The sequence below is a fragment of the Papio anubis genome, chromosome 5 (genome assembly GCF_008728515.1).
Source record: "Papio anubis isolate 15944 chromosome 5, Panubis1.0, whole genome shotgun sequence".
Lineage (NCBI taxonomy): Eukaryota > Metazoa > Chordata > Mammalia > Primates > Cercopithecidae > Papio > Papio anubis.
This window is the reverse complement of record NC_044980.1, coordinates 65,088,417-65,101,550: the sequence shown is the minus strand read 5'-3', so window position 1 is coordinate 65,101,550 and position 13,134 is coordinate 65,088,417. Positions and strand designations below refer to the sequence as shown.

Sequence of the window (13,134 nt, the reverse complement as noted above, 5' to 3'; positions counted from 1 at the left end):
CCAGTCAAAATAGGCTGAACCTCATTCCTGATGCTATATCAATGCCAATAAAATTAGGAGTCATATAACAAAAGCATATGGACAGAAAACAGCTTTCTTTTATGTAAAATTCAAGTGATGGTCAAGAAGTAAGATGCACTACAGTATTTCTGATGGGTCAATGGCAAAGGTCTGGAGAAATATATTCCAGGTTTGGAGTCTTTATGGGCCAGAAACTCTGTCTCATAATTCCCAAATGTGACCAAATGGGAGGAATATAGGTTATTGCTCACACGAAGAAGACAAGATGGGTCAGCATGAATACATCGCCAGCACCAGAGGCACGGGTCAGAGCATAGCCCCAGGGAGGTGGCTGCTTAGTGGGAACATCTTCACATATGACACATTTTTGCATCCTTACCTTTAATTATTCTTTGGTATTCTTTTTCATCTCTGAAAAAAAGGCTATTTTAACAGCAGTTTGTAATATGAGATTCTTTTACCCACACTAAGAAAGATAAGTGGTAATGCAATGGCAGGTGATAATGCAATTATGAAATGATGATGTATATTTCATTTTGAAATGCAGTATACGTTTCCTTTTTCTTTTGCAGGAAGACAGTTCTGGGATCCTAGGAGCATCCAATTTGTATTCATAATTTCATTTGAGTAAGATTAACATTTAACATTAAATAGTTTGTAGTCCCTTGAGCTCAGAGTACAGTTGAGATACACACACACACACACACACACACACACTCTACTATCTCTCACTCTCTCTTCTCTCTCTTTCTCAAGCCCTGGATATCAATTCAAAATTTGAAAATATATATAAAATATATATTGTATGTGTATGTATATATATATGTTTTATATATATACATACACACACACACAACCCTAGAACTTAAAAACTCATTAAGAATCCACAAAATAGATACCCACACAGAGATAACCTAGAGAGACTTCCTTAACTGTGGCTCCTGGCTAACCCAGTTGATAATAACAAATACAAAGTATCCTTTTAGCAATAAGAGAGTCTTTTTGCTGCCCCAGACAAAGCTTTCCAGCTTGCTCCTTGTCCTTTGGAATTCTAGGCTGACCAACACTAAGCGGAAGCCTCACCTGGGACTTCAGGAGAGAATCTTGCAGAGTGTCGAGATACAAAAAGTTTGAGTTCTTGGTCCAAGTTGCATTCAATCAGGTTTGTGTCCCATGATCGGATTCCTAGGGAGGGAAAGAGAGTTGAGAGACTTCCAGTTAGTCATTTCAGAGTGGTTTGGACAACATCACCGTAACATTTCTCAGGCTTTCAGGGAGGATGTGGGAACTCCTTTTCTGAAGAGCTCGGTGGCTTAGCAGTGGATGCCCACAAAATGGGAGGGCCAGGGAGGTCTCTCCACCAGGCCACAAGGGAGGGATAATTAGCAGTGTGGACTGAGCTTCTGCCCCTCATAAAATGTAAATGCACCTCTTCTGGAAGAGTCAAAGAAAACAGTTATTAGGAAAATGACAGGCTGTACTCCAGGGAGGGGCTAGAAAGGGCAGGAAGAAGGTTAGTTCTTAAGAGGCTAAGAGGACAACAGACTAACTCTAGCTTGTAGACAGACTATCTCCACTTGTAGGTGGCAAGAAAATGTAGAATGAAGGCGAAGAAAATATATGGGGGCTGCCATTCAAGCACGGGCCTTTCTTTCTAAAATGATGTAATGGTAGTATACACGTATAATTTCTTTCCTTTACCCATCCCATTTTTGATTTTGGTTTATCAAGCCCTGGATATTAATCCAAGATGTGTGTGATCTTTGATAAACAGGGTGGATCCACTCAATCTTCGAGACTTGGCCTGTCTGTCCTTCCAGGCATTTTTCTGTTACCTGAGTAGCTTGGCAGGCAGCTCTTTTATTCACAATTGTTCTTTGTATTCAATTTTCTTATCCAGAGGCAAAGAAAAATGGCAACTTTTTATACTTTATAAAACATTTATGAAGTTGGGGGCATGAATCAGCTGTTTCTACAAAAGTTCAGACTTCCTTTCCCTAGGCTGAAAGGAATATCCGGGGTGAGAGGTACAGGAGGGCAACAGGTGGGATGAGGGCAGCTTCCTGTGCTCATGCCCTCCTCTCCAGCCTCTTCCTTCCTCCTCCTGCCGTCCTCCTGTCTCCTGCCATCCCAAAGGGGATGGCCCAGAGGGAAACTCAGAGAGCATCATAGAAGGGAGGTCTGGAGAGTAAGCCAGGGAAAGTTGGGGAACCCCAGAACTCTGGTGTGGGTGTGTGTGTGTGTATGTGTGTGTGTGTGTGCACGTTACATGTTTACATATTATATATTAGATTTTTCCTAACAGATTACTCATGGTGGAGCCAGTGTGTGGTATCCATCATTGTACCTTTGTATAGAGCATTCTCAATAGTCGGGAACAAATCTCTAGAATAACAAACATTTATTGCATACCTCCTAAAGGTAAGGGCTTGAACCTCTAGGTATAACACAGCAGGTGAACTATCTCTAAATTAACACCCAGTCATTTAATCATTTTTGTTGGACATTAGTCATGTATACAGACTTGGGGGAATAAATAGCAGTGTGTTACTTAAATACACACTGGATCCTTAAGGCATATTTGTATTTACCCTAGGTTATGTTGTATTCAGTCTTCCTATCCTGTAAAGAATCAAGGTGGATTATACATATATATTACAAAAAAAAAAAAAAGATTCTGGAAACTCAGTTCACTGCACATCTAAAATATCTTTAGATGACATACCACAGGCCCTTTCAACCATGAGGAATATTTTCAAATAGATGTGTGTCCACTAAATAAAGGCAGAAATTTCTCATATGATCACTGGGAAGAATTCAGGTGTGGAAGAGTTAACATGCTTAAGGAGAGGTTAAATTATAAGGGAGAATTTTATGGCTCTCCCTGGAAACATTAATAGCCTCAGTTTGCATTTGGGCTAATGGAGTATTTAAATTTTAACAAGAAAGGCATGTTGAGATTTCACAGATCTTTTTAGTGCAGAAATGATAAATGGGTTCTTTTTGTTTCACAGGGAGCCTGACAGGTTGAGAGGTCTGAATTCATTAGAATATTTTACTTCAACATATACACTATATACTAGTCTAGTGCAAAAAAATCGAGTTCCTGTCTGAGCTGCTTAATTGGTATTGTTGACTGAATTCTCTGTGTTCCAGCTCTGAGCTCCACTTTGTCTTCTACCCTGTCAAGCTGGGTCAATAAGTTAATAATGAGACATATGCATTTAAATTAAATTCATACAATTTTTCTGTCTTTGTTCTAAGTAATATCTAAATTGGTACATTATTTGAATGACTTCATCCAAGGTTATCTGCAGACTTGCTCTTACATTGTTACTTGCCATTTTCCCTTGGCTTCAGTTAACTTGTCATGACACACACAATTAAATGTTTGCTTTATATTTTCATACATATTTTATTTTTGATATATTTGTAATTTAGCAATAGAAAAAGTACTAAATGATAAATCCACTTAGTAATTTTTAAATTATACTAGTAGATGGCTGATAAAAATATTTCTCATTTTTACACTCCCAATGAAACTAAAAATGTAGGGTTCTTTTTTCAAGAGAGCAATTTCCACCCAAATTGTTTCTTAGCAATGCACAACCACTACTACCACTTATAAAATAAAGGTTACGATGAATTTGCCAGCTATTTTAGTTGGAAAAGAAAATTTTGGAATCAGGCCACTTTCCATACCAATTTTAGAAATAAAATAATTTGTAATTACTTTGTATCTCCTACTGGATAATATTGGTAAAGGCAAAGAGTAGTTGTCAACGAAGGTTCATACTGCATTTAGTGGGTTTATGTAGCTCCCCTTTGTGCCTAACAAGGAGCCAACAGCGAGCCCTCTAAAGTTCATAGGACAGAAAATTATCTTTGGCCCTTCCCATTTTCTCCCCTCTCTGAATCTGGCTGGAGGGCATCCTAGGGCGTTGGTGAAGAGGTTCTGAAGAGGCTTTCAGAAGCAGGTCATCCTGGCCTCTGTTGGAGAGGAGGGAAGCCCTCTTTCTGATTTCACCCCAATATGCCCCAAGTCAAGCTCTTCCCAGAGGCTTTGTTTCTCCAGCATTCTAAGACTGTACCCCTTCTGGGCTTACCCAGGTGGGGACAGAATAACTCCAGGCAGGTGGAGGCAGTGAACTCCATTCTTTCAATGTCTGGAGCCAAAAGGCATCCGTCATCTCTGAGAACAATCTGGGCCTACTCTGTGGCTATTGCCTAGCCCTGAAAGTGAGCTCCTTGGGACCAGGGAGCAACAAAAGATCTTTCCTTCTCAGTTCTCTGACCCCAGGTGGTAGCAGTGCACACAAGGGAGGCTAACATGCACATGATATACACAGATGAGAAAAGGAGAAAAGAATAGGTTATGGGGCAGGGAGGCAGGGAGGGGTCATCACAGAACAAGTTAGGGTAAAAAATGAGTAACAGTCAGGTACTCTTGGTGTATCTAGGCTAGATTGCTCCAAGTTTACCAATCATGTAAGCATTTTACAGGATTGTTTAATGAAACCAACAATTTTAAAAAGCACTTCCCATTTAAAGGCTAAAATTCATATTTCTAAAGGTGACAGTAGATTGAGGAAAGCAAAATGAAATGACTATGCATTGCGTGTTGATGGCACGTGGGTTCTATCTGACAGTTATTTGGGCCCTTGGCAAATTGATTTTCCTTCATGGGCTTTAGTTGCTCCCTCTGAAAAACAGGCTTTTGGATATTTTTTCTAAGTACCTAAATGATTAACCTACAATCATAAGATTCCATTTGCAAAACTATGCTAAAAGTGGTCTGAAATCAGATTGAAATCATAAACTACATAAATAAAGGAAATGCTACATTTAGGAATGCTTTATTTCTCAGAGGAAAAAAATTCTTATTTTTTTCCCTTGAACTCGTCTTTAATTTGCTCTTTTTTCTTTTTTTAAAGCCAGCAACTTGATGTTCATAACATATGTATGTAATGAAGATATAGCTTACATACAGAGCTCATAGTTTCAAAGCATTGATAATAAATAATTTAGGTCCAAGATAACATCTTACGATAGAAGCAAATGAGAAGTGACTTATAATTATTTGCTTGTCTAAAAAGTTAGAACTTATTTTTTAAAGTAAGCCCTTAGAAAAGGTGAACAATTTAATGACCTTAAATTTGGGGACTGGCTTGTTTTTCAGAAGGGATCACAGAGCCCGTCGTAGATAACACCAATTAAGCAGTACAAGCAGAAATCCATCTGTCTTTGAATTTGAAAAGTATAAAGGCAAATATAGTAAATTTAAGACTCTCTAACATTTAATTCTCACCACATATGGTATTGGTTTCTTATTTCCCCTGCTAAAAGAAAAGGAAAACTAAAACCCAAATCTTTCCTGGGTTTTAAATTCTCTTACCATCTTAGACTGAACACATTCAACTAAGTGACATCAGAATGTTACAATGTAATCAGCTAAACTTTTATCTAAAAATGCAGAGCAGTAGATGTTACATTCATCTATCTTTTCTGGAACAAATCTTGCTGATTCCCAATGTTAACTAAAGGAAAAGTTACAATCTAACGGTAATTGAAAACATTAAACAGACACGTAGTATTCCTTATATGGTTTAGTTTCTTAAAAATAAAATAAAATGAAACAATGAAAACTTTCACAAGGTTCTACAATTCAGTTCGCAAGGCATGGATGTATGTACTCTATGTATTAAAATAAAACCAAGAAGCAGGACTTTGCTGAAAATGAGAACCACTAGCTAAATCCATGCTGGGGGCTAATTAGGGAGGAGAAAAAGGAGGTGCCAAAGAGTAGTAGTTGGTGGTAGCGAAAACGATTTGGAATAAAGTCCTGCATAACTAAATAAATGAAGCTAGCCTAGTCGGAGGAAACACTATTGTTCCAAACTCTGGAGGAGACAAGTCCAAAGCCTTCATTATGCTTTCCGAATATAGTTGAGAAAACAAGAGGGACCATCTCTCTTCCCTGGATTCAAGAAGCATTTACGAAGCATCCACACTGGGACGTTCCAGGCCTGTTGATTTACTGCATTACCACCATGTCTTTACAGATTTATAGATTATTTTCTAGGCTTCCCAGAGAGCCCTCAGTAATCAGATGGCAAGAATCCAAGTCACCAGGGTCTCCAAACCCAGAGTCTCAGTTAAGGCAGGAGGGGAAATAGGAAGAAAGAGTAACAGATGAAGAACTGCTTTCCCAGCCTGCAACACACAATCATCAGAGCTGGCTCCCCTGCAGTAGCTCCATCTTGCTTCACACAACACCGCCCAAAGGCACCAAGCAAAAACAGCAGTGGCCTCTGGAGGAGGCCCAGCTGAGACCTGGCGGCTGAAGCAGCAGCTTGTCGTGTACAGGAAAACAGGACCAGCCTGCTCTGTTGCTAAGTCATCTCAGACTGTCTGAAAAGCTATGGGAGCAGGATTTTCACTTAGCACTGCAAGGGCCTGCATCTTGAGCTGCAGCCAAGACCCCAGGACGCAGGAGAGCCATCTCTTTACACTGCTACGGTGTGTAAAGAAATGGCTCTGCTCACTCACTTGGTTGATTCTTAATGGGATCAATACAGTCATTTCGGAGTTCCATGCAAAAACCTGACCAAATTAGGGAATTAAAAATCAGGAAGCCATGATGATTATTGCAAAGGGAACACAAGGGGGCTTCTGGGGTTCCAGTAATGTCTGTTTCTTGATCTGGGTAACCCAGGTGTGTCCGTTTTGTGAAAATTCGTTGAGCTGCTCATCTTTGATTTGCGCCCTTTCCTCTCTATATAACACTTCAATCGAATTTTTAAAAACATTAATGTCAAAAAGACAACTCTGAATTTTGTTACTAAGTGCTAGTAGTGTAAAAACGGGTAAAGGCAGGGAGTCCTACTTCATGGCAGTACATGGATGCGTCTGTTTTCTCCGTAAACAGATGCAGCTTGAATAAACCCTCTGAGGAATAGGGCACTGAAAGGATGATCAGCTGAGTAACAAAGCAGGAAGATAATTACAGTCCGAAGGTGATTGCGGAACCGTCTCCCAGCATGGGGCGCTGCCCACAAGTGGATGGCCATACAAAGGCAAGCCCTGAAAACTGTTGTGCTAAAACCTTCCTCCCATCATAGGATGTTAGCTGACCCTGCACTAACATCATGACAGGGTCAGAAAACAGTGACGCTGCAGCACTGGTACTTCTGTCACTTATGAGTGCTGTGTGACCTTGAGCCGGTTCTCTTACCCTTCTCGCCTCTTATGGGCCCCCAGCTCTAAAACGGGGTTCATGATCCTTCTCCTAGCACCACCACATCGAATGGTTATGAAGATTTTGTAGATAGAAAAGCACCTCCTAATATATTCCTATTTCCCATAAGTGCCACTTACAAATAATTTTTTAAAGAAAAAAATCCAGTCATTGATTCCCACAATAGCCACACCCAAAATCAGTAAGTGTAAAATTTTTCAAGGAGAAAATTATGCAAATAAACTAAATTAGAATAGATTAGACCAAAGGCCTACAGTCTGAAAATAAAGGGTTATTGAGATGCTCAAATAAGACATTTCACTATTGAAATATCTCTTGTTCTTGAATTTTTTGGAATAAAATACCATGACTTTCTGCTCACATTTTTTTTTCTTTTTCTTTTTTCTTTCTTTTTTTTTTTTTTAAGCTGAAAGGGAAAAATCAAGTGCTTTAAAGTTAAACAAAAGAACCAGGTCCGCAACTCCAGTCCCCACCCTGCAGCCTTTTGTTCTGGGGACAAGTGGCCGTTTCCAACTGCAGAGGCAGATGACAAGCATTTATTTTTTCATCTAAAACAAGGTTTTTCTTTCGTCTTTTATTGGGGAGGGGGAGCGGGGAACGAGGGCTGTGTGAACGCCCTTTGTCCGCCTCGGGCTGCCGTAGAGACCGCAGTGCGGACTGCACCACGCCCACCAACCGGTGTCTCCCGGAGAAACACTTCAGCACCACCCCAGGAGAATAGAGCGCGGGCTGGGGCTGCGGAGAGACCCGGCGACCTCTGTCAGGGGCGAGGGGAGGGCTGGGACGCCGGGGATAAAGGGAAAGGCAGAGACCAGAGCTGCCCACCCAGGGACTCCCGGCGCAACAAAGCCAGGCAAACTGAGAGGTGGGGGCGCGCGGCCCCCGCCAGCCCGAGGCCCAGGCGAAGCGCACGCCCAGCCAGCCGTGCCCGACGGGGGCGCCGCAGTGTAGGGGGCGGGTGCGGCGGGCAGTCCGGGGGCACTGCGGCAGCTCGGGTGGGGCTGGGGGCGGGTCTCCCTGTGCGCCCGAGGCTGTACCCGTCGGACCCTCACGGCCCCGCCCAGGGTACCCGGCGTACCGCTATTCGGCCTCCGCAGAGCGCGCCACTGGTGCGCGCACCGGGCAAGGAGCTGACCCTACCCGCTGACGTCTCCCCCACCGACCCCCTTCAAGCTACCACTCCCGGGGCTAAGACTTCTAAAAGCAGCAGCCCCACCCCACAACTTGGGGTCCCATTGTCCTTTCTGAGAGCTGCAGCCAAGGCCCCAGGGGCGGTAGCGAGGCGGGCTCTGTCTGGTGGCGAAGCGCAGGCGGTTCTGCATCCCAGCATCTGGGCGGGGGGGGGGGGGGGGGAGCGGGCGTGGCCCTAGGACTAGCCTAGTCATTCTGAGGAAAGAAAGGATCGGGATGTTTGAAATCAGAAAAGGCGTTTCTCAGGGGCTGAGTTAGCTGTGGTGAGGCTGAATCTCACGCGGGCCCTGGCGCATGGGACTTCGGCCCCAGGTCTGCAGTGGGGGGGTCCCAGCCTTTTCCTGAGGCCAGAAGGGGACTGAAAGGAGTGGTTGCATCAGGTCTCCCCCACCCTTCTGCCTCCTGCGGTTGCAGCTTTATTGTGGCCTCTGCTCCCCTGACACCTGCATTTCACTTAGCGGGAGAGGCGGTGGCCAACTCAGCAGAGGCTGCGGACCCAGCGTGGTGACAGATCCCTCAAGGTTACTGGAGACTCTCCCTCTGGGTCTCATATCTAATAATTCGGGTTATTCTTAATTAGCCCAGAAAAGAGTCTGGACCAAGTATGAGAGGTGGCGGGGAGAGGCATGGGTGCGGGGCGCGCGGGAGGTGCGCGGTGGCCGTCGCGCCCTGGGTGGGGTCGTGTTTGCGCGTCTCCCAGCGCGCGTCCCTGGGGGCGCGGGGCCACTTACCGAGCTCTATGTTGCCGATGGCGCGCCGCAGGTGCTCCTCGGTCACGATCTCGCCGACGACCACCAGCAAGTAGAACTTGCTGTCAAGGAAGCGGTGCGACAGGCTGGGCGAGGTGGACGCCGCCGGGTTGGCGATGCTGCCGGACGGCTCCGGCTCGGTGGCTTCCACCACCACGGTCGCCATCCTGCCGGCTGCTGTGCCTGGGCGAAGTGTCTCGCTCCGGCCGCTCCTCTCCTCTGCGGCAGGAGAAAGGATTATCTCCGAAGGTGCTGTCTCCGCTCCGCCCCCTGCGTCCCCCCTCCTCTGGCGCCGCGCGCCGCCTCCCCCTCCGCCCTCTCCTAGCGCCGCGGAGAGTGCGCGGCGGAGAGGAGCGGGGAGTGAGAAAGGGCGGGGAGGCGGCGCTGCTTTTATATGGAGACTAGGCAGGGAGCCGGGGAGGAGGAGGAAGAGGAGGAGGAAAGGACCACCCGGCACATCCTCACGCGGTGGCTGCCTCCGCTCTTCCAGCCGTTGGCCCGAGGCTGATGTCATCTGCAGCAAATCATCTCGCCGGCGGCCCGGAAGCTGGAGGGAAGAGGTGTGCGGACAATGGTCGGGGCAGGGCCGCGAGCCAAGGGGCTTGGGAGCCCGCTGAGCTCCTGCTGCAGCCTCGAAGGGGGAAGACGCTCTCAACCTACACCACCCACCACGTACACACCCACTGCCCACTCCTCACCCTCACCCTGTCTGTGCATGGGACTGGAATGAGTTTCCATTTTCATAGTGGGGTCTTTCTGTTATCCGAGTTGCACTAGTCAGGCCTCTGGTTTGTGTGCCGTCTATGATGTAGCCAGGTTCTCAGGAACTGGGATAGCCACAGTGGGCACATGCGGGACTGTGGGTACCCCGCCTAGGAAGGTGGAACCTGTCTTTTCTTTGACCTTGTGGCTTTAAGAAGACAATTTACTGATATTTACCAATGTCAATATTTACTACCTTCACTTAAAGAATACATCAAAAATGCAAAACTTAAGCCTACTATTGTTCAGGCCTTGGATTCTACTCTGGCAGGGCCAAGGGTGAAAAAGTACTGGCTCATGGTGCTCATGGGAAATGAGAGAAATGTAGATGTATTATATTAGATACCAATTTCTTTCCTTAATATGCTGAACAGATAGTATCAGTAATAACAAAGAATAAAAAGAAGATACTGTCTCTACCCAGCAGGGTTACCGTGACTATAATGTACTTTTCAGTTCCTTGGGGAACACACAAGCAAAATTATCTCAAGTGACAATGATGTCTTTTAAAATATATGTAGCATTGGGAATTTTTATTGCCTTTGTTTATGTTTATAAGAACTCATAAAAATGTGGTTTTTTGTTTTGTTTTGTTTTTTTAAGGCAGCCTATTTACAACCATTTCTCACAAACATACTGAATATAGCTTCTGTCCCAGAAAAGGGGAGGACGGTGAGGAAAGAGCAAAATGTACAAACATGGTATCATCATAGAAGTCTGGGGAATTCGAGCTTTAAGGAAGAGGGATAGATGGAAATTAGTCAACATAGCTTTAATACTAGAATGCCTGTTACTAAAAGATAGATAGATAGATAGATAGATAGATAGATAGATAGATAGATAGATAGATAGATAGATAGATAGATAGATGGTCACCTAGATATTCTTAAGATTTCCAAAATAACCCAGTGACTTAGGTGTTAGCTGCCATGACTTATTGGTTATGTACTCTTTGCTCTTACATCTTTCCTGACACCCTGGCATGGGAAACATGCTGGGCAACCAAGGGCTGGGGGATCCCATCCAACATGTCAATCTGATCAATGCAGAATAAAAATACCGTCTGGCCCGCAGTATTTGGGGTCTGTGACAGGCTTATAGAGAGTTGCATTCACCAGTAACTAGATGAAGTGTTTCCAACTAGCTGCATTCACCAGTAACTAGATGAAGTGTTTCCAGATCATATTTTGGTTAAGATATTCAATTGCTGTTCGAGAAGTAAGGCCTGCACCAAAGCCCATAATCGGGGTGAGGGGAAGGAAATATGGTGAAGAGCACTGTTTTCCAAAGGTCATCCATTGGATTCCAGCCTCATCTAGTTTGTTTGTTTTTCCTTTTTTTGAACCACTGTTACTTTTATGTATGTAATAGTTTTCTTTTACTCAGTTTATTTATTTTACTTAGATTTATTTTTAAATGCAATTCTATGTTGCTGTATAAATGGAAACACTAATATCACTTATTAATAGAAAGTATCCCTAAAAATATACACAATGAAGATAAGATGTGATCAGATTCCTGCTACATACTGTTATTATTTGCTCAAGACTCTGAGTCCAAGGCTCTCCTTTCTTGGTTGAAAACAGAGATTGGCCAAGTGTTAGAGAGGTGTTAAAGAGATACTAACACCTGACTGAGTTGCTCTCCACGTTATAACCGAAGGTTGGATGAAAATTATAACAGAGCGCTTTTTTACTGTGTGTGTCTGTGCAATTAAACGCCATGACCATGACCACCTAAGTCATCACCCACACTTTGGAAAATAGAGGCATAATGGGAGAACACAGACTAGGGATGCAGACTGCTCCTTTACAGCTCTGTAACTTTGGCAAGTGACTTTCTTTTTGATCTTCCATCTCCTTATTTAGTGAGAAGAATAACATCTTTATAATTGTTTAAGTAACTGTAAGAAAGAAGGAAATGATAGAATGTGTAAGCACCTAATACAGTGGCTGGGCATAGTAAGCAGTCAAGGGATGGTTGATTAATTGACCTGTTTTCTCCCAGTTACTAAGACAATGGAGTAAAAGCAGTCTTACAAAATGTGCAAGTGATATTGCTACAACACCTCTGAAACAAGAACAGAATATTACATTATTATACTTCAATACTGGAAAAGTAGCCCCTTCCCCTCTTCATCCCAAGAAAATGTATACAGTTCTAAGGAGGAGAAAGGGGAAAACTAACATATAAGAGCCCCAATATTGCCAGCTGCTCAACTGACATCACCTGGATATACCAAAGGCATGTGAATCTTGACATGCTCCAAACCCAAATCATCTTTTCCCTCCAAACCTGGGACACTCTCACTCTTGTTATTTCAATGAACCATAACAGTATGTATCCCATGATGCAAGCCAAAACCTCACAAATATTTTGGACTGTCCCCTGACCCTTAGCTTCCTGTGCAATCCAGCATGGAGTCTGGTCAATTTCACCTTCAGTATCTCTTCAATCCATCCACTTTTCTCCATTATCACCAACCTAGTCCAAGCTAGCATCATTGTGATAGGTACTAGTGTACCAGTTAGAAAATGGGTTCCAGAGTCAGACTGCCTGGTTTTGAATCCTAATACCATAATTTATTAGCTGTGTGGCCTTAAGCAAGGTGCTTAACCACTCTATACCTTGGTTTTCTCATTCGTATAATAGAGTACCAACCTTACGGACAGGAGTACAGTTTAAATATGTAAATTACTTAAAACAGTGCCTTGTATATAATGAACACTAAATAGGGGTTAGTTGTTTTTGGGTGTTATTGTTTAACATTTTACTATGGAAAATTTCAAACAGAGAGATTAGAGAGAATAATATAAGTAACCCCCACATACGCATTATCCCCAATCCATAGATTTTTATAATCTGCTTCTTTAAATCAAGATTGAAATAATATCTATATATTTCAACTGATTGATCAGTCTTAAACTCCTTTGATCTATGTAATCCTACTATTTTTTTCCTTGTAATTTTCTGTTGAATAGTGACAACATTGTTCAGCAGAGTTTCACAAAGCATAAATTTTGCTAATTGCATCCCCTGTTGTGTTATTTAACATGTTCTTCTATCTTCTGAATTTTCTGATAGACTTAAAGGCTTTATCAGATGCAGATTTGATATTTTTTACAAGTATACTTCATAGGTAATATTGTGGTC

The 13,134-nt window shown here is 43.3% G+C and overlaps 1 protein-coding gene across 1 annotated transcript in view; it reads right to left on the bottom strand.

Moving 5' to 3' along the window:
* Positions 1-9,645, bottom strand: part of MAP1B (microtubule associated protein 1B) — a 102,754-nt gene extending 93,109 nt beyond the window's left edge. The window contains exons 1-2 of the mRNA XM_009208590.4: positions 9,202-9,645; positions 1,105-1,206 (exon numbers count right to left, since the gene is read on the bottom strand). Coding sequence (XP_009206854.2) covers positions 1,105-1,206; positions 9,202-9,385 — 286 coding nt within the window. The 5' untranslated portion in view covers positions 9,386-9,645. The remainder of the gene's footprint in view (positions 1-1,104; positions 1,207-9,201) is intronic.
* Positions 9,646-13,134: the final 3,489 nt, after the last annotated feature.